The sequence below is a fragment of the Taudactylus pleione genome, unplaced genomic scaffold (genome assembly GCF_031769625.1).
Source record: "Taudactylus pleione unplaced genomic scaffold, aTauple2 ptg000652l, whole genome shotgun sequence".
Lineage (NCBI taxonomy): Eukaryota > Metazoa > Chordata > Amphibia > Anura > Myobatrachidae > Taudactylus > Taudactylus pleione.
The window spans coordinates 9,345,212-9,368,085 of record NW_028285054.1 but is presented as its reverse complement, the minus strand read 5'-3'; the positions used below and the strand labels follow the sequence as shown (position 1 = coordinate 9,368,085).

General features: G+C 45.0%; 1 protein-coding gene across 1 annotated transcript in view; it reads right to left on the bottom strand.

Annotated features, from left to right (window-relative positions):
- The window catches only part of CDKL1 (cyclin dependent kinase like 1), a 52,469-nt gene extending 34,292 nt beyond the window's left edge, over window positions 1-18,177 (bottom strand). The window contains exons 1-2 of the mRNA XM_088455367.1: window positions 18,029-18,177; window positions 4,282-4,577 (exon numbers count right to left, since the gene is read on the bottom strand). Coding sequence (XP_088311493.1) covers window positions 4,282-4,449 — 168 coding nt within the window. The 5' untranslated portion in view covers window positions 4,450-4,577; window positions 18,029-18,177. The remainder of the gene's footprint in view (window positions 1-4,281; window positions 4,578-18,028) is intronic.
- Window positions 18,178-22,874: the final 4,697 nt, after the last annotated feature.

The window sequence follows — 22,874 nt, the reverse complement described above, 5'->3', positions numbered from 1 at the left end:
AATTTGCACAGGAGAAATTCCCAGGTCTGAGTAGGAAATTTCCTGGGTCGTATGTCTGAAAGGGGTATTAGATACTTGTAAGGCTTTACGTTGGCAGGGTTCCACGACTCATCAAATATTCACTATTAATATTCAGGTCCTCAAATTCGTCCTGAAACTGTGCCAGGGTTGTGTACATTTTGGACAGGACAGAGGTCTGTTTACAACAATGAGCCAATGTGTCAGTATGATAAATACTACAATGTGCAGTCGCAGCTTAATATACATTTTTTCTCTATGAAGATAATTGGGAAAAAAGTAAAATAATTGTCCGGAACATAAAAGGGCATTATGCAGAGTTGAAAGAAAATCGCCAAAAGATGCTACCATGAAAATAAACGTGCATATTCGCCCGTGTGCACATTTGCGGTGCATCGCCTCCTCTGCCATACACTTGGTTCAATACCAGTCATCGTCATCACCAGTACCCGCTTGCATCAGCCTATACACATCATGCTCTTGAGTCAAACTGTGCACAGCCTGCAGCTGCAAAGACACGTCCTCAATGAACATGGCCTACGTGGGAACGCCCCATTGCGGTGCAGCTATACCTCTTCAGTTTTAAGTGTAGCTACAAATGAATAGCCTGCGACTCTGCATCGCCCAGACTAGTGCACCCTCAACTGCATGCGTAGTGCAAAAAACACGCACTACACTCCACAAACAGACCCCTGCATCAGTGTCAAAGTGTGTAAGTTTTTTTAAGTACTGTAATTAGTAGTTATGTTGTATGTAGGAACAATTTTTAAGTAGAATATTCGCATAAGAGAAAGGTTACAAGAGTTTTTTTTTTATTTATTTTTTTATTTTTTTTTACATTTCATGGTTTTTGGCAACAAATAAAATATGCCACCAATTTATTTATTTTTTTCAACTAAATACCACGGGTATTAGGAGGTCACATACCCGCGGTAATTTAAAATTGATTGTGATACCCGCATCTTTTTCTGCGTCCAATTAAATATGCTCCTTAGTCTTTCTTATCTTTTTCATCAGTTGATAAATAAAGGATATATTTTACTATCACTATTAGACGAACTTAATGTAAACTTAGCTGGGTACACACAATACCAGGGATAGGGAACCTCAGGCCCGGGGGCCGTATAAGGCCCTCAGAATCATTTGGTCTGGCCCTAAGAGATTTTTTCTGCTAGCCTAGAATGGCACCCCGCAGCCAGAATCTATACAGCAGTGCAGCCAGGATGCTTCAGACGGTCACACCACTGCCCTTACAGCTCCATGGAGCAGCCACAGGATTCTCCAGGCATTGCTGTAACCACTGGCGATTGTGGCCCCGCCCTGTGTGACATCATTTGGAGGGGGCGTGGCCTGCACTGGACTCACAAATAATGTTATAACAAAATGGCCTTCTGAAGAAAAAAGGTTCCCCACCCCTGCACTGTACAACGTAACAAATGACGTGACTGTCATCCATACTTGCCTACCCTCCCGATTTGGTCGGGAGCCTCCCGAAAATCGGGTGCCGCTCCCGACCTCCTGGGAAGGCAGGCAATCCTCCTGGCCCTGGCGATGTGACCGCACCCCCCCCCCGCGCTTTTTTAAAAAAAAACGGCAACAGGGGGGCTGGTAACGCGATTCGCCACGGCTGCACAATGCCATTGATCAAGGCATTGTGAAGAGGGGGCGGAGCCACGGTGAGGCGATTGCGCTGTCACGCCCCATGCTCCGCCCTCCAATGCCGCGTCAGGTGCCGGGCCCTGCCCCCTTTGGCCGTGTCATGCCCCCAGCCCTGTAAGCCCGACAGCTCCCTCCCGGAAGGAGGGAGCTAAATGTCGGCAAGCCTGCGCCATTGTATTGCATCTCCCATATAGATGTTTAATTTGTAAAATACTCCAATGAACTGAACCAAAAATATAAAATTAAATATGTATGTGAGCATGGCCAGATTAAGGACCACATGGACTGAAAATGATCAAGGGCCTACTGAGGACTTACCAACATTTCCTCCCGACCTCCCGGGAAGGCAGGCAATTCTCCCGGCTGCCGCTCACCCCTCCTATCCCCCCCACTATAACCCCTATAACCCCCGCAGCGGGGGGGGGGCGGTGACGCGATTCGCCTCATTTTGGCCCCGCCCCCCTATTTTATCGTCATTGCGTAGCGGGGGCGGGGCCAAACTGAAGCGATTGTGTGACTCCGCCCCCGCCACGCCCACAAGTGACGTCACTCCGGTCACTCCCCCTTGTCTCAGCCACGCCCACCCCGTCCTGCCGATCTGGTTGCTCCCTCCCGGAAGGAGCAGCCAGAATGTCGGCAGGTATGCTGTCATCCCAATTTCACACAAAAATAAAGAGAGTGTACACACTATGCAATCTTCCGAACGATAACACGATCTATCATGTCAGAGGATTGTATCCAACTAATCGTTTCTCCTGTACACACTATGCAATCATCGTGTAGCTTAATCACAGTTCAGGTGAGGTCTTCAGAGGAAAGACTGGACCAATATATTGCTTGGTCAGGCTATTGTGTGTCCACACTATACAATGTGCACCACATCTTTCATTGCACCGTTCCTTCTGACGTGCAGCACACCAGATGGGGTAATGCAATGAACGAAGCAGTGAACAACGGATTGGGCATACGCACTATACACTGTGTACAATCGGAAAGCTTGTAATTGGGTGATACACTGTATAGTGTGTACCCAGTTTTACTCTCACCTGAACAATGTGGGTCATCCATTGTTATAAGTAACAAAATAAACAATTTAAAGATACAAAAAAAAAAAGACGTTTGAGTTATAAATAGTAATGCTGTACAATTAAAAAATAAAATAAATTATAGAAGAAAAACGAATGGCTGGGGAGGGGGTGTTTAAAAAAATATGGAAGCATATCTTATCCTTTATGTAACAAAGACCTTATTTAAGGGGAGCTACAACTCTTGTTAGATACGTAGGATCCCTATAAAACAGGTGTAAACTTAAAAGTGTACCAACCAAGATAATACAAGGGCTGCTACATAGGGTGTGTGTTCAGGTACACCAGATTTATTTACAATTTGCACTTAGAGTTTATTAATGGTCATCTATTGTTTACAAATATACAGATCTTTATGAAGACGTAGGTAAGTATGGAAGTCTCTGACCGCAAAATCTAGCCAGTAAGGAGTGAATATTTACAGTCCAATGCTACATCAAAACTACATGCTGACTAAACAAGTCAGGACTTTTAGAATAAATGTGTAACAGGAGACACCTGTAGCTATCCGATTATGTTTGCTTGAGAAAATGTTAATTCACGGAGACTTGATATTAATTCTGAACACGGGTAAAGTGACAATGGGTTTCTCAGTATATGGCTAACATGGTCTTCCAGCCACGAGCCGGCTATCGTTTTTATCCGTGCATTGGACCCTTTATCACGGACTCTCAGAGATCGTTACAGAGGTCACGAAGTAGACAGTATGGGTTTCCAACTAGCTGTACACTCTGGAACCCTGCTGAATTAGTAGGGATCACAGTGTAGGGACACCAGCTAAAGTACTAGCTTGTAAAATACGAGGTTAAAAAAAAAATTTGTCTGAATTTGGAAACGGCTTTAAAGGAAAAAAAAATAAATACAATAAGAATCTTAAAAAGGCTAAAGTCTCTGCCGTTTGTCAGGTCTGGCTCATCGGAGCAGCAGATGCCACTGGGAATGTTCTCCTCTTTAACTATTCTGCAAGGTTTCACGCCTTTAAAGAAGAATAGACCCTGCAGTGAAATTCATAGAGGGTGGAGACAATCACTGAAAAGTTCTAACAGCATTCTGTCCCTCATCTAGACAGCACTTGTCATGGTGGTGTCAAAATGGGGCATGGGGGGGCTGCACAGTGCTGAAGTGATCAGCGTTGCACTGGGATCTCCTCTGACCAGAGAGTGTGTGGAGTTTGTATGTTCTACCCATGTTTTATGGGATTTCCACTCATAATGCCTCTGGTAGGTTAACGTTCGTGACGGTGTGTGGAAGAGAATATAAACTGCAAACTCCACTGGAGCAGGGGCAAATGTAAAACATTATCGTCAAAGTGCCGAGTAATATGTTGGCACTAAATAATAAATACATTTGGGTAGGTAGTTTTACAAATAGGCATTGGGTGTCTTATTTTAGTCTGCTAGTTTAGTAGTATGCATTTGCAGGCAGAATATAGAATGGTTAGAGGTAAGTTCTAAAGAGGAAACAGGCAAACTTGTTCCTTGTAAGAAACCATTATACATATCTATAAATCGGCAAATACCTTAAGCATGCGAATCTCACGCAGCGCAATTTTCTTAATGACTGGATCATCTTCAGATTCCAAGTATTTCTTAATTGCCACAATCTGCCCCGTGTCTCTATTCCGGCATTTGAAGACAATTCCGTAGGAACCTTCCCCTATTTTCCCGATCTTCTCATATTTGTCCATGAAGACAGCGTCTGGTTAGATCGACCTTTAATCAAATGCTTCGAGGCTCAGGCCTGAGCATAAGACGCAGATCTACGAAATCCGATTCTTTCTCCAAACGCCAATGTGGAGTTTATTTTGGGTAACACCTAGAAACGAAACAAACCCGTTCCCGTTAGAGTAGGCTTTGGTTTGAATACCCAATGCACAGATAGAGGAGGGCGTGATGTAATGGGATAATTTATGTCAATGGCACGCTATTCACTGGAGAGGCCTGCAGACCATCGGTAAATTGAGTAACAAAAGTACAGAGAGAAGAACGACCCTTTAATGACTGAGAACAGTTCTAGTTAGAAGGATAATAAAGTGTAGTGTGATATAAAGTCTAGTGTGATATAAAGATTTAGTTAAAAGTGGTTATTTTTCAGCAGAAATAGATCAAATTTGTTGTTTCGGTAGATTTTTCCCAGCAGAGTTTTTAAAAGAATTTACATTTCATTTTCTGTTAACCGCATTCGATGTGATTCATGCCGTAGGTTTGCACAATAGACTATAGGCTGGAAGTGTACAGCCTATGCTTATGAACTCTCAGATCGGCAATTAGAGCAGCGGGAGACATAATAAAGGAGTTGGAAATAGGATGTTAGAGAACAAAAATAAATAAAAAGGCACATGTAAACTTTTATTCAGAATCGTCCCATAAATGGCTGAACTGTATACAATCATGTGTAGTGTCTATATTATTTGTCTTTGTTGCAAATGAACTGCAGTAATAACACCCAAGTATATAAAAAGCCAAAAGTATTGCATAAAAGAGTTGATACTATATTGAAATGGAAACAAGGCGTATAATTAATAAAAATGCATTTTATGTGCCCAAAACCCCATTTTAAAATGTATCCTTTATGCAGTTTTCAAACCATGCAATTTACATAATAGGAAAAAAATTAATTATCGCATATCAAGAAATTTTTCCAACCAGCAGATCGCAATGCAAGTTTTGCAACCAGGATCTAAATAATACCCCTTTCACATCACAATGCCGGATCGCACATGGGATTTTGTACATAGGTCCATCCTAGGTGCGACCCGGCTGAGACCCCATTCAGACTGGTGGCCCGACCCAGCTTTTTGCCGGGTCAAGGACGTAACCGACATCATGTGCTGAGCTGGCTCTTCCAATGCTGTGAATGGGACGCATCAACCCAGGTTACCCGTTCACACTGCATCGCGAGCCGGGTTGAACCCGCGTTCAACCCTGCTCGTGACCAGGCCCTTTCGCACTGCACAGTAACCCGGGTTGCTGCGCGTTCACGTAAGGTGGCACTTTATAACAGTCAACACACAAACCCTCTTTTATGTCCGGTGAGGACACACAAGTCGTACATGATATAAATTAAACCAGCACAGGTCGCTCCCCCTCCTGTCTCCCTTTATCTTTTGACATATTCAAAGTAATGGCAAAATCACAAAGTTATGTGACAGCCTTCAAAAAATCTCAATGAATGTGAAGTACTCAGAAAGAAATAACAGTGATAGTTATAATTGACAGATAGAAATAAAAAAAATAAAAAACACAACAGTATCAGTCAGCAGCTAGCAAACAGTCACATACAATGCACATGTAATATAATTACAATTGTCTCTAAATCAACTACAGCAACGCAAAACGAATGGTAGGACATAGAGCACCGTATACCTTAACTAAGGAAGAGGTATACAGGGAGACTGACCCAGACCCTTCTGAGACCAACAGCTACAGAGCTACAGCTTGGACCGTGAAAGTCTCATATACACGTGGAGGGTGGGCAGAGCAACCCAGATGCGCAAAACTCTTCGTAGGGACTGCGTATGGGTCGGGGGAGGATTTGCAGATGGAGCACCTACCGCCCCTAACCTGCATTAACCAACCGGGTAAGCTGGCCTCATGGCAGCAGATATGCGTCTGCCGCCGATCCCCGGCGTCAGACGATAGGGCCCCGGCTGGCGTAGTAAGGATGCGGACAATCCCTGGTCCTTACAGCGGCGGCTTCTGGTGCGTCTCTGACACCTGGAGCAAGGACTGCCATGTGCGATTCCCCGTGAGCGAGGAATCGCCTTATCTGAAATTTCCGAGCATGCGGTGCAGTCCAGGTCGCAGCCTCGCTGCTAGCTAAGCTCAGCCATGACCCGCCGAAATCACCAGCACAATTACTGATGTTGCTGCCCAGGGGATGTAGATGGAGTCGCAGTACATGAGTCTTATTACAGACGCTTGGTACTGCCAACTGAAACATTTTTAAGTTAAATAAAACATAAAATAAAAAGCTTAGGACTGCCTGTGCAGTCCCCTGTTACAAAAATGTGTCTGAATCCTGCCGCACCAAACAACAAACTGAAGTCCTATAGCTAGGAGCGGGGCATATATATGGAGGAGGCCCCAGGGCATTCTGGGAGACAAAGCTTTAACTGTTTGGTGTCTGGTCTTCCAACCATAATATCCCCCATGGTATCCCTGTGGATCCCTATGACCCGCATACAATTTCAGTACAGAGTCTATAAATAAGTGTCTGACTAAGGGGGAATTCAAACGTTCTGGAGAATTTACCTCTGGAGGGAGCAAGCAGAGATAACGGGCGCTCACGTCTCATCGAAACAATGCAATAGCTCCGCTGGGCACCCAAAAAAAACATTGAATTCCCCCCTAAGAGTTGATCATAACAAAGTATAAGCAAAAATATACCTGAACATGTATCGCAAGACAAAAATCGGGCACAACCCACTGTGCTTGCATAGCATTACTGTATTGCCTTGCCAAGTGTAAAAGGCCACCAGTGAAACATAACAGCAACTCAAATTATGGGGGCAAAGTTGTTTGTGTAGGTATAGTGACAAAATTGGCACAAGGTGTCACTTCCAATTCTTGTTTGTGGATTTACAAAAGATACAGTAGGTTCATCCAAAAAATGCTGTCCAATGAAGAGCTACTGACCTCAAGTCTGGGCACAGTTCTTTACAGGGTCATTTCCAGAAATGAATGTCAGACACTTTTGCTTTTAGAGGGATATCAGATTGCAGCGTTAATATTTCTTCCTCAATCTGATCAGGGTCGTAGAGAGATGGGCTTAGCCCCGGTAATGTAAGGGGGCGTGGCCTAATGTAAGTAGTGTTGCCACGCCTCCTTACAGTAGAAATAAAGAAAAAGTATTTGCTTAGCCGCAAAGCCTGAGTAATTAGTACTCGCTCCCCTCACCAACTCTGCGCCACTGAATCTGAAGTTTTCATATTGAATATAGAATATATATTAGCAGACATTTCAGCATTATCAACATCAGCAAGGTGAAAGGTCATGAAGGCTAAGATTGGCTCAGGCTGCTTAATATCCTGAAAAAATATTTTGTATTTCAGCACAGAATGTATCATAGATGCCGCTGCTGTCAAGATACTCTATCACTATTTAAAAATCTGGGAAGTTTCTCAAAATTCCCTTTATGAGCTTTGAGTTTATAAACTGCAATTTTAATTCAAAAGCATTTATGTAACTAATTCATTGGATAATGCTTTTATCCTTGCCCAGAAGTTCAAGGTTGAATGCATTGCAGTGACTGGTTAAATCTGTTATAACTGTAGCATCATGCAGCTGAGATGGACTTTCTCCAAGTGATTCCAAGAACGCAGTTACTTCAGGCAGCCAGGATTGGAATCGTTCTAAGAACTGCCCCTGACATCATTATATAAAAGTAGGGGGTAAAATTACTAAGAATCGAGATAGGTCGAGATGACCATCTCGGGTGATTTATTGATTTTTTCCCTGCTTACAAATTTACTAAAGGCAAAGTCGGGTGAGTTAGAGAGAGATTTCTCTCATCTCACTCGTAAAACTTGGGTGAGATAGCAATCTCGAATCTTATCACCATCGGGCCAAATCGGAAGTACTTTTCACCTAAAACATACATCTCTCAAATTTACCAAAAATCGGGATGACAAGCTCGGGTGAGATAGGAGCAAACTCTCTGTCAAAATCACTTTTCAAACTCTCAATCCCCTGAGCTGCGAGATGATCAGAAACATACACAAATCATTGTGACTTGTGTATGATTCTTTCTGTAACTGGAAAAAATAGGGATAATTTGTAAAAAGAAAAAGAAAAAAAAAAAAAGACGTGAGGTCCCCCCCAAAACCACTAACCAGCCTCGGGCTTGCCAGCCTGTCCAGGTTCTTAACATTACAGGGAAAAAAAATGTGTAGGGATCTCCTGTAATTTAAGAACCAGCTAAAGGCAGCAGGGACAGAGCTGGTTTTAAATATACGGAGAAAATAAATTACATGAGTTCCACCGTATATTTAAAACCAGCCCTGGACCCTTTCTAATGGGGGACTGATGCCACAGCCAGGGGTGCCCTTTCACCGGGCCCCCCAGCCACAGCATCATCCCTGACCGTTAGTCAGCCCAGGCCAGGGATCCCTGGGGAGTTGGTGACCCCCCCAATAAAGGGTCACCCTCTCCAGGGCACCCGTGGCCTAGGCTGATAGCCCGGGGCTATCCCCGCCACCCCAGGGTGGTGGGTGGCGGGCTGATAGTGTTTGGTGTAGTGTAATAAAATAGATTTATCATCATTGTCTACAGGTCCCAGCAAGCCTCCCCCGCAAGCTGGTACTTGGCGAACCACAAGTACCAGCAATCGCGGGCATTAAGGGCCCGCTGGTACCTGTACTTCACCTGTAAAGAAATGGTTAAAAAAAACACAACACACCTGGAAAATAAAGCTTTATTACATACATACATACTCACCTGTTTCCAGATGTTCACGTCCACTTGTCAACGTAAAGTATCCCTTCGAAATACCTGTAAAAAAAGATCCAATACTCACCTTTTTGTCCCACGATGTTCTCCACAGAAATCCAAGAGGGGCCCCAGATACAATGTAACAGCATGTTACTGCATGCTGTTACACTGCGCTACTGTCTGCTCGTGGGAACGAGCAGACTTCAGTCCCGGGCCGCCGGCCAATCAGCAGCGGTTAACATTAGCGGGCGCTCATTGGCTGGGACCCACGTGGAGGAGCCGCTCATTGGCTAAGCCCACGTGGGTCCCAGCCAATGAGCGGCCGCTAATGTTAGCCGCTGCTAATTTAAATAGGGGGCATGGCTAAATTACTTGATTAATGGAGAATGGTGTTATTAAGCTCCGCCCCCTACACGGGGACCCGCGATCGCCGCGGAAATTCTGCCCAGTTCACTAGGAAGTGGGCAGAATGCAGGAGAAGTACCTACCCTTCCAGGGGTGCGGGGGATTACCCGAAAAATCAGGGGCCCGCGAATTCCGGGAGGGTAGTCATGTATGACAGTATACTAACACCAACCCCTAACCCTCATACTTACCGCCGGGGGGGGGAAGAGAGAGAGAGAGCGAGAGCGAGAGCGAGAGCGAGAGCGAGAGCGAGAGACACAGATATATACATACACACAGAACAGTTTTTCATAAATCATTCCACTTTCAAAAATAATGAAATGACTGATTAAATAACCAAAATAAACTGAAATATGTCCCGAAGACTATTTATGTAACTTCTTTCCATACATACATTATGCAAGTATATGTATATATTATTAATGTAACTGTACTGGTTATGCAGCATCATAATTTATATTAAGATGTAGCGAATATATAATCCAAAACAAGCAGCAAAAGACAGATCGCCGGCCTGCAATAGGCTGCAATGACCATAGAGGACGATGTAACATGATGTGCACTGTGCTGTACACTGCAAGATGGCTGTCTCAGGATTTCATGGCTACTTTCCCTGGGGCAGACCTCCGTATATAAAGTAGGATCTCTTTCCCCTGGGTTACTGGCTCATTGTCAGAGCGTGAAGCTGAGGTGTAATTTAATGCTTCAGAACAAACAGAGGCCTTGGGACTCTTGCAGGCTGCAGACCATCCGGCTCCAGCGGTGACATTAGACGCTCTCTCGCTGGTGACCCGATACGCCCCGACTTTGTACACTGCGCTTCTAGTTTCCTCTCACTTTCTTTTTTTGTTTCCTTTTTTTTTTATTCCTTAAATCTGTTTGTAGCACAGTATAGCCGCAGGTCACTGTCATTTTTTTGTTTTATACAACACAAATTATGCTTAAGAGTAGACATACGCTTACATAATGTAAAAGAATATGACATTATAGTACATATTTATTCCTAACGTGAATTTATTTATGTGCTTATGGAAATGATCTAATATCTAAATGCTATTTAATGAAGAGCACTGCAGTGAACATGTCTATGCATTGATCAGAATAGCTGCCCCGTCTTCCTCATGGGGTGTGGGTGGCAGGGCAACTCTGCAACTGCTGGGATGGTTGGGGCAGGTCACCCTTCAGAGATCGCGGCCGGGTGAGGGAGAAAGACTAGCGACCCAGGACACAGTATATTATATACTTCCAACTGCCCCATAATCTGGCTCTATATGGGACTACAGCCCCAGGCCTCCACATAAAAATAGGCCCATTGCCATGACTTTATGATGATGACCAGTAATTCCAGCTGGTCACACCACACAGTCCGCCATAAATCATAACAGTTAAAATTGTATTTCTATTTTCTTTACATTTGGGGGAGATGTATCAAGCTTGGAGAGATATAAAGTACCAACCAATCAGCTCCTAACATTAATTTTTCAAACACAGCCTATAAAATTTAAATGACAGAAGCTTATTGGTAAGTGCCTTATCGCTCTCCAAATTATCTCTCTCTAAGATTTGATAAATTTCCCCCGTAGCCTGTAAAATGGCAATTTAGAAGCAGATTGGTTGGTATTCTTGGGGGCGATTTAATTCAACGCGAATTGAATAGCGCCAGGAGCGAGCTCCCAGAGTTATTCCATTCAGTGCGCTGTGTGGTTGGAGAATGCCGGTTATCGCGTCTTAACAAGGGTGTTAAGGCATGGTAACCAGCATTCTCTGACCAAAATGCCGGGCGCGAGGTTGTTATCGCCGCGCTATTTAGAAAAATAGCCGCGCACCCGGCACTTTGGTCTGATTACTCTTTGCATCCCCAGGGGGGTGAGAGAAGAAATCCTTAGCGCGCCCAAACAGCGCAGTGTATTGAATAGCTTCGGAAATCCCTCCCGTCGCTATTCAATAGCACATTGAATTGAATTCCCCCCAATGTCTCTCCAAAGTTTGATACATCTCCCCAAAAATTATGCAATTTTTCTACTTTTACCCATTTAGGGCGGGAAATATAAAAGGCAAAAATGCGGTCAAAACCTTTTTTGTTTTTTCGGCATTTCACATATGCACCAAGGTCCGGGAAGTGAAACCTTCCGGAGCCTGGTCCCAGTAGGCAATGCCATCTACAGAAGCCTATGGACTTATTTTTTGGACTTTTCTCCGAGAGGGAACCAACTGGATCCCTCCCAGGGTCCCCCACGGCTCACGCCTGCGCTGGACAACGGCAGAGCATGCGCAGAAGGACACCAGATGGACTTCTGGGTAATAAACCCCACACCGCAATGGACAGCTCTTATCGAAGAGCTGTCCTTGGCTTAAATGTTCATGCACATGGCGTTGCTATATGCATGCGATCAGTGGTGGAAAGCATGGCATCCAAAATGTGATGCTTGATGCATCCCGCCCTTAGGGAGACATTGGGGCTGATGGTATGTACAAACTGTACACTCACATGGCAGTGACCACACCACACTGCACTGGTCACAGCTCCTCCATGCTTACTTACTCTCCTGGTAGGTGCAGGAGACTCCAGGATTTTCAGGTAGTCCCCCAGGCAGTATGTGGATCTGTTGCATCCCATCCAATTCCTAGTGAAGTGGGCAAAATGGGTAGATAATACCAGGAATCACAGGACTGTCAGCAGGGGAGGGGTTAAGATTACATGTATCGTGTCATTTTACCCCAGCCCCTCCCTATGGACGCACAAATTTATTGTGATGGGGCAGGGCCTAATTAGCCTGGACCCACCCCTGATGTGGTCAGCTGCATCTCGTCATCGGGCTTTTCGCGGAGAGGAGAAAGGAAATGTTGGTAAGTCCTCAGTAGGCCCTTGATCATTTTCAGTCCATGTGGTCCTTAATCTGGCCATGCTCACATACATATTTCATCTTATACTTTTGGTTCAGTTCATTGGAGTATTTTACAAATTAAACATCTATATGGGAGATGCAATACAATGGCGCAGGCTTGCCGACATTTAGCTCCCTCCTTCCGGGAGGGAGCTGTCGGGCTTACAGGGCTGGGGGCGTGACACGGCCAAAGGGGGCGGGGCCCGGCACCTGACGCGGCATTGGAGGGCGGTGCATGGGGCGTGACAGCGCAATCGCCTCACCGTGGCTCCGCCCCCTCTTCACAATGCCTTCATTAATGGCATTGTGCATCCGGGGCAGAGCCACAATGACGCGATTCAGCGCGAATCGCGTTACCAGCCCCCCTGTTGCCGGGTTTTTTTTTTTTTAAAAGCACGGGGGGGTGCGGTCACATCGCCAGGGCCAGGAGGATTGCCTGCCTTCCCAGGAGGTCGGGAGCGGCACCCGATTTTCGGGAGGCTCCCGGCCAAATCGGGAGGGTAGGCAAGTATGCAATGGCGTCATCTACGTCAGCAGGAGACTACTCTTGGCCCTAGCGTCATCTGTAGAGCAGCCATTCGCAGGGCCGCAACTAAGGGAGGCTAAGGGGGCATGTGACCCGGGTGCTGGAATTGAGGGGGTGCCGGGGAGAGGCTGCCGGGAGGCTAGGTTGCTGCTCTTGTGGGTTGGAGCCGCATTCCGGCCTTGAGAGGCACAGAGACACCTTCACCATGTGGTGCCGGTCGCAAGCCAATCAGTGCTCGCGGACCGGCAGCCAATCAGCAGAGGCTGCTGGTCCATGAGCTCCAATTGGTTCATGAGTGGCGCCACATTACAATGACGGCAGTACTGACAGTTCCCCAGCGTGTGGCAGCCCCATCCAGCGCCACGCTGAGCACACACCGCACGGTCCTGGCAGGTAAGAGAAGGGAGATGGGGCCTTACTGTGGCTTAATGTAAAAGAAGCCTTACTGTGGCATAATGTGTAAGGAGCCTTACTGTGGCATAATGTAAAGGGGGCATTACTGTGGCATAATGTAAAGGGGGCATTACTGTGGCATAATGAATAAGGGGCATTATTGTGGCATAATGTGTTGTAAGGGACATTAGGCACGCAATCGGTCGATTTTTGCGGTCTGCACATGTATCACAGTGCGCAAACACTCCACTGTGACTACGCAGACCCATCGCAGAGTGATTGACAGGAAGTGACCATTTTGGGGGTGGTGATAGGGGGGAGGGTCGGTGAAATGGAGACGTGGCAGTGAGTTTGAACGACGTTACAGGGGCATGCATAAATTAGCCACTGCGATGCCATACGCAACTTTGGCTTTCACTGTGTGCGATGAGGTTAGCAATTCCCGAGTAAGGTCAGACAGTGTGAATGAGGCTGCGATTGTACTCGATGTTACCGATGGTTTTGCAGTCTTGCTAAGTATTACAAATGTGTGTAGGATAAAGGGGGCGTCCTTATGATATGCTAATGACTGCAATGCCGTCAGAGCCTATCTTCTCAGTGAGATCCCCCTATTGCGTTCGCAATAGCGATCCTTACTGAATCAGTCCCTTGGTGAACAAAAAGTGCAAAGCACTGCACCTCAGTCTGTGAATTCTACCCGCCCGGGAGAGCTACAGGGATAGCGATTAATGTTGGGAGCAAGCAAGTTATAGGAGTTGCTTATAAATTGTCAGTATAGCCCTGAACAAGAAAACACTTCAGAAGGGACAAATTACAGCTACTGACAAGAGTATGGGTGATTACACTCACAGTTTATAACCCCTCTACCCGAAGGCAATGGATTTGGTTATTGAGCCAGGACACTTGTCCGACATTAAATGCATAGTGACTGCACCTGCCAAGCAACCAGTTCTCAATCAGCAACCTGTCAACACAAGCGCATTACACAGTCTGGGCAGGACAGCAGAAAGGGATGATCAGCACAGACACTTGGGCTTTTTTCTGGCTCACTAATCTGATAAAGGGAAGATATCCAGGTAACAAGATCAGTCTGATATGGTGATCACTGTCCTGCAATCTTTCAGTCACTCCAATATTCTATACAGATTTATAAACTTTGTCAGCACAAGAGGAATTTAAATTACATGAGAGAGAGAGAGAGAGAGAGAGAGAGAGAGAGAGAGAGAGAGAGAGAGAGAGAGAGAGAGAGAGAGAGAGAGAGACAGAGAGAGAGAGAGACAGAGAGAGAGAGAGAGACAGAGAGAGAGAGAGAGGACAGAGAGAGAGAGAGACAGAGAGAGAGAGACGGAGACAGAGAGAGAGAGAGAGACAGAGAGAGAGAGAGAGACAGAGAGAGAGAGAGAGACAGAGAGAGAGACAGAGAGAGAGACAGAGAGAGAGACAGAGAGAGAGACAGAGAGAGAGACAGAGAGAGAGACAGAGAGAGAGACAGAGAGAGAGACAGAGAGAGAGACACAGAGAGACAGAGAAAAAATGAATTGTTCTTCTCATCTCTATGAGGAGTTGTGAGTCGGCGGGTACTAGATGGTGCCCGACGTAGCAATTTAATTTGTTGCTCCATTTGGGCACGCAGCGCCCTGGCGATCAGAAATGATGGAAAGGTCACACGTTACAGCGCTCAAACTGGACTTTTCGCGGGCGGGACAATGCCCCCATCATATTGATGGGCTGTTAACTAGTGAAGACTTGAAGAAGTCTGAGAACCAGACGAAACGCATTGGGGGCTCTTCTCGCTCTACCTGTCATGAACTTACCATTTTTTAACCACATAAGCCGTTTTATTATCTCATGTGATGTTTTTATGTATTTTGTATAGTTTAACAAAAATACTATTTATTATATGCATATGTGGATTATATGTGCACATCACTTTGTGTTTAGATTTTGTCTTAATAAAACTTGCTGTTATACATTTTTTTAGTCCTATGAAATGTTTATTTATATATATTTATAGGTGCTGTTATTTTGCAGAAATTTAAGTGCATTATCTATCCCAAGATATTATTTATTCTCTCTGCACATTGTACTTTTGTTGTTATATATTGATTTTTCTTTTTTTACACTGGGTTCTAGATGTTATAGTATATTTGTCACAGTATTATACATAATGGGATGTAGTTATGAGACCGGCGGCCGCGATGCCGCTCGTCTCAATACAGACATCTAAATCCTGACAAGGGACTTAAGACAGGCGTCCGACGAGGGGTGCGTTTTTGAACTCACTCAATTTTGTACGTAGCCCTATGGGGCTGTGCACAGTTTTGAGCGAGTTCAGGCTGCCGTCAAGTGCGGCCGTTGTCACGATGACTTGCACCCGCAAGTGCATCACGTATAATTGGATTGACCCCTATATGTAACTATGAAGCTATTATGCTAATTGCAATTGAACATTTCATATCAACAGCAGTATCAGTATAATAGACTGCAAGGTTGTAGCAGACACGGTCAAAAACAAATAAGTCAGAAAAAATGCTGGACCTCTTGCCGCACTGTACTTTGATCAGGCATAGTGAAAAAATACAAGTCAGCCACGATACACGGTTAATAACCCATCTCCAACATGCATGTCACATTGGTTTCATCAGGATATGGTATGTATTTACATGAAAGATAACAAAAGGTACTGTAGTAGTGATGTAATAAACCTGTTGCTTTATTGCATCACTTCCAGAGTGCCTTGTTATTTTTGCATTTTGTATTTTATTCTAATGGAAGCTTGATTTTAATACCATTGCGGAGTGTCCATACTTTTCTAGAGAGAGAAATAGTTTGATTTTGATTTTCTTTACAGCAATCAACAACGATTGAACGATATCGTTACCATTCAAAATATCATCTAGTGTGTACGCGGCATTACATTAGATCTATTGACTATGGTTTTATTGATGCGATTCAATTTAGCGTGGCGTTGAATAGCTCCAGGAAGGATTTTCCAGAGTTATTCAATTGACTGCGCTGAGATCTACCGACCAGAGGATTTCTGCTCGCACCCTAATGAGGCACGAGCAGAAATCAGACTAAACTTGGTCCTCAATGCTGGTTTCCGGCTTAGCGCCTATGCTAACAGCTTTACAGCCGGCGCTTAAGTTGGAGTATACCATTTGCCGCAACTTAACACCCAGCTGATGGCGCGGTAACCAGCATCTCCCAACTAATTGCTGGGAACAGCTTGGTGAATTGAATAGCCCCGAGGACTCCTTCCCAACGCTATGCAAATCGCGCTGGATTGAATCGCCTCTATTGGGCGTTCATTCACTGTCAATTTCTACACTTCTCTTTTTTGGTTGTAAAATTTTAGCTATTCTTTCAATCTTTAAGCCAAAAATTTATTTTAAAATTGTACATAGTAATAATGATGGCACATGTCTCAAAATAGTTTTAGGTGTCTTCTACATACACCATCCCCTTAAATATGAGCTGCCCTTAACCGTTCATTCACAGGATGATACCCCTATATTTTCTTTAAAAATAAATGGCATGAAAGAAATATGTAATGCAATATATACAGCGATAAATTACATAGAATCTTCATTATGCCATGTGCAGTGCCCTCTTTCACTGTAACGCAAATGACTGTGCCATGTGCAGTGCCCTCTTTCACTGTAACGCAAATGATTGTGCCATGTGCAGTGCCCTCTTTCACTGTAATGCAAATGATTGTGCCATGTGCAGTGCCCTCTGTCACTGTAATGCAAATGATTGTGCCATGTGCAGTGCCCTCTGTCACTGTAATGCAAATGATTGTGCGATGCCCTCTTTCGCTGTAATGCAAATATTCCCTCTGCCATAGTACAATAAATATCAGGTTTGCCCTCTGCCGCACTTAACAAAACAACAAGGGTCACCAAACATCGTGCAATCATTTCACAGTCAGTTAATCTTATAAACGGTCTCCGACAACCTGAATATTTGTACTGACATCGTTGTGTTCTTCAGAATTATACAGCAAACACAGGACAGAAAGTACAGTAATATAGGACAAAAATCATTGAGGTACTATGTAATATTGTAATGTATGAGGAATTCACTTTCTTACCGATTTCTATTTGTGTCAGACTGACAAATGTTTAGCCTCACTACAATTACTAATAGAGACTCAATCTGCCCATTCTCTAAGTTTTAAGAGTGAGTTTAGAAAATATATTAGAGTAGCATGTGTGACCTGTATTAAAATACACATACAATAATAATATAATGCATTCATTGTTATGAACGAAGATCACAGAATACAATGAAAGTATTCTATTATTTGGCAACACTGAGATGATACATAATTGAGTTATTAGCATTAGACTGATGTACATATTGGCTTTTATCGGAAAATGTAATAGGTATCTTAATAATGTATTGATCAGCAGCACCAGGTCTATGGAACACTATGTAGCATGGCTATGACTGGAGGGTTATTATTGCACACACCAGTATGCATGCATGCACTAAAAGCATATGGTCATACTAAGGAAATGACCTAACACAGAATGTAGTTTGCAATGATAGGTTATTATAGATAGCACAGCAGTGCATGTACTGTATATGGTATATACCAGGGATATGCCAGCCTCTTACCTGCACAGTCCTGACAGGCTCTTCTGCTGCAGCAGCACCACTGACTGAGGCTGAGCCAGGGAGTATATTCAGTTCTGATCACTGACAACGACTGCACTACACGACCCGGCCGTCTCCATAGCAACAATACACCCGCCTTCAGAGCGCATAGCCAATCAGCGGCTTCTGCCTCTCTCCTGCCTCTGGGGTAGTATTTGGTACTGCCTGTCAATCACCTGTATTCCCTCATCATTACAGGAAATATATGTGATGCTGGTCATACACACGTCATCTATGTACAGCTTTTTGAGTTTTATTATTCCAGATCTCTATCATTCACATCATTAATACATATTATGAACAGTCCATCAGGGAAAAATAGAAATGTCAATAAAAATCAGATATTATATTAGATCAGTGGTTCTCAAACTCGGTCCTCAGGGTCCCACACAGGTCACATTTTCCAGGTCACCCAGCAGGTGCACAGATGTACTCATTAGTCACTGACATATTTGAAAAGATTGACTGGTGGAGCTAATTATTTCACTTTTTATTCTTTGAGGAGACCTGCAAAACATGCCCTGTTAGTGGTCCCTGAGGACTGAGTTTGGGAAACAATGCTATAGACCAGTGGTTCTCAAACTCGGTCCTCAGGACCCCACACAGGTCACGTTTTTCAGGTCACCCAGCAGGTGCACAAGTGTATTCATTACTCACTGATACATTTTAAAAGATCCACAGGTGGAGATAATTATTTCACTTGTGATTCTGTGAGGGAACCTGGAAAACATGCACTGTATGGGGTCCTGGGGACCGAGTTTGAGAACCTATGCTATAGACCATCTATAGCACAGGTTCTCAAACTCGGTCCTCAATACCCCAAACAGTGCATGTTTTCTAGGTTTCCTCAGAATCACAAGTTGAATAATTAGTTCCACCTGTGAATCTTTTAAAATGTGTCAGTGAGTAATGACTACACCTGTGCACCTGCTGGGTGACTTTGAGAACGTGACCTGTGAGGGGTCCTGAGGACCGAGTTTAAGAACCACTAATCTATAGTCATACTTGCCTACTCTCCAGCAGTGGCCAGGAGGCTCCTGAAAATCAGGTGGCGCTCCCGACTGCTCGGAAAAGTGGGCAAGTAATCCAGAGCCTGCGTTATCCACCCCCAACCACCTACTTACCTGGTGAAGTGGGAGGTCTGAGTGGCAGATGACACAATTTGCACTGAATCGCGTTACGTAGCCCCGATCATCGATGGTTCGACGGTAGGCTTTTCCAACCGGTGGATTGGTGGGGATCAGCCACAGATATTCGCTATCAAAACCATTAACCATCACAATCAGACCATTGATGGTTTCTAAGCCTTCAGCCTGATACCTATAAGAGGGAAATTCAATTAGCTGCGAGACTTACCACAGATTTTTTGCTGCGGGGTTTAGAGCCTGTAGTTATTCAATTACTGCCTGCGATAAGCCCCACTTAACACAGATTTGTGTTCGCACCACAGGAGTGTGCGAACAGAAAATCCGCATTAAGGAGTCTATGTAAGATAGAGTGGATGGAGATAAAGTACCAACCAATCAGCTCATAACTGTCACATTACAGCCTGTTTGAAAAATGACAGATAGGAGCTGATTGGTTGGTACTTTATCACTCTCCAAGGCTTAGTACATAGACCCCCTAAGTGCACCCTCAGGGCTTATCGGGGGCTTACTGCGCACAGTAATGACATAGCTTCAGGCACTTAACACAGAATCTTTGCCTTACCACTAGTTAGCCGTGGGGCTTATCGTTGCAGGAATTGTGCAATTAAAATAGAATGAATTACTAAAGGTACATTCTCCACCTTAAGCTTTTAATACACAGACAAGTGTCACTCATCCGAACTGAACTACAACACAACATGTTTACTGTATGTCAGGGGTCTTCAACCTGTGGCCCGTTGGTGGTTAGTAAGTGCGGTCCGCACTACACAGAAACAAACACTGCTGCCGGCGCCGGGTAGTACACTCGTACGGAATCGGTATGAATTACCGGCACATGAAGACCCCTAACCCTCCCTTAGGGGTGCCTAAACCTAACCCCCCCCCCCGCACCCTAAACCTTACCCTCCCGGGGCCTGACGCTAGCCTCCCCTTCCCCTAGCCAGACACTAACCCTTCCGGGGGGAGCCTAATCTTAAGACCCCCCTGGGAGTCCCTAAACCTAACCCTCCCCCCAGCGGCTATCACCTCCCGACGCCCGGCTTACCTACATTCGGTATGCTGGGCGTCAGAGCCGTAGCTAGACTTTTTGATGCCCTGTGCCAGAAAGAGCATTGCCACCCCCCTCATTTTTCAAAGGGACATAATGCACCCAAAAAAGGGGAATGGCCTCATGGGGAAGGGCCAGGGGCAGCCAGGAGATGCTGGGGATGAAATTAGAGGAAGCTACAAGTGAGAATGATAATAAATAGAAATGTGACAGGCCCAAACAACGCCCCCTGCCCTGCGGTGCCCTGTGCGATGGCACCGGCCGCACTACCCTAGCTACGGCCCTGCCGGGCATCGGGATTTTGGCGTGGGATAATGATAGGCGTCGGTATTTAGACGCCTATCATTAGTCCCGTGCCGGGATTTCACTGTCGGGAAGCCGGTGGTCGGCATTTCGACCGCCGGCTTCCTGAATACATTCCCACTCATACTACCAGGCGGCAGTGTGTTTGTTTTAGCAGCCAATGAGAGTCAGACAGACTCTCATTGGCTGCTGCACCCACGGCCGGAGCCAGGCTGGAGCTCAGTCATGAGGGAGGATGGAGAAGTGGACACCGGCAGGCGCAGGCATTCAGGTGGGTTTTTTTGTTCCTATATATGTAAGGGGCACTGCATAGGGGTGAGGGCACTGCATAGGGGGGACTATATAAGGGGCACTGTATAGGGAGGACCACTACTGGAGGTACTGCATAGGAGGTGGTAGGACTACTACTGGGGGCATTATATAAGGGACACTGCAGAGGGGGACAGTTATGGGACATAATTGTTTGAGTATGAGGGCAACTATCTGATATAATTGATGGAGGAGGGACAGTTATGGGGCATAATTATAATTTTGGAAGGAGGGGGGACCTAATTAAAATTGTAGGAAGGGGTAGTTATGAGACATAATTGTGTGAGGAGGGGGCAGAGTCTAAATACCGTTGTGTAGCTTAGTGGCCCTCTGGCTTTGTTGAATTTTTTAATGTGGCCCACACTGTCTTAAAGGTTGAAGACTCTTGCTGTATGTCATACATCCTTGATCCTGATGATCTGGCAACCCTAATGACCAAACAACATGTGCCCTTGCGGGGGGAGGAGAGGGAGAGAGAGAAGAGAGAAGAGAGAAGAGAGAAGAGAGAAGAGAGAAGAGAGAAGAGAGACTCTTTTCCACCAAAAACCCAGGTCCAACCTGGGTTATTGGACATGGTTCCAACCCTGGTCAGTCCCATTTACACTGCACCTTTGATCTGGGTTACTCCCAGGTCAGCCCTGTTCACACTGAACTCAGGTCTGCCCTGCTAAACCTGTGAGGTCATAAAAAGTGGGAGGTGAATGCTCGACATCCACCAATCCGTTTACACTGCACCATTACCTGTGTCCATCCCTGGTAGCTACCTGGGTTGGATTGCAGGGTCACTCGACCCAGGTTATTTTTCAGGGACCCTTTTACACTGAGCTGCGACCCGGGTAGAATCAGCAATAACCCAGGTTTTTGCTCTGGTGTAAAAGGGGTATAATTTGAACTTTGATACCTGCGGTTGCAAACATCTGATGCAGGAAATGTTGGATAAAATTTGATTCTAGGTTTAGCTGTGAGCATTGGTGTATATATAATGGGTGCAGGATGGGCAGTCCACACAGGCCCACACCCTACACCCATTTAATTAGAATACTTACCTCTCCAGAGTCCCGCATCAGCCAGTTATGCAGACTGAAATCACTGTGAAAATGGCATGGCGCCATTTTCCCGTGATTTGCGCATGCGCACTGCCGATGTATTATGCCAATCCCCGATCCCCATCCGCTGGGGTTGGGGCAGCCGTGAAATACAACATGTTGGATTTCACTGATTTGCAGATCACGATCAAAATATGATCGTGATCAACAAATCAGGGATACTTATCATGAAGAATTTCACCGATTCCCCAACAGCTTGGCGATCATCGATAGACAGTGATCAGCGAACCAGCGGTTCTTGTCGGATCGGGAATTGATAAAACGGTCAGCAGATGTATGGGGCCTTATAGTTGTAATTAAGTTATTTGAACATTACCGAAGGAAGTTAAACACAGTTGGATATTTTGCATTATCTGACTGTGCAGCCACATAACTGCGAATTCTCTTCTCTGCCCATATAATTACAGTACGTGGAATATGTGCTCCTAATTAGAATCCAGCCACCTCTGCTTATTCACAGGTTCAGATCAGCAGATAGTGTTCAGGAAATGACTCCAATTACCAGAGCTGCACATTGCCTGAAGCCTCACTAATATAGAAACCAGCCCCAGAAGTCTTGTTTTCTACATTCAGGAAACGATTAATGATGTTTTCAAGGTTGTAAATCCCTGTGGTTACTACAGGGATCCAAACAGTGGGGAAATGATGTCACTACCTGCAACATGTACGATTCAGCAGCCGACGCGATGCCTGTCAATGAGATAGGACTATTGCCTGAGCTTCCAATGCAATATTTTTTATTAATGTAAAAGTAATTTATATATTCATTTTAGTGTCATTTTTTTTTTTGCAAAGCAAATTGGCAATTGTTGGTTGTGGAACAGTATTTGGAATCAATAAGGAAACAATATACCCCTTCTGTCAGAGCTTGGAGTCATGTGGTTGTAGTACAG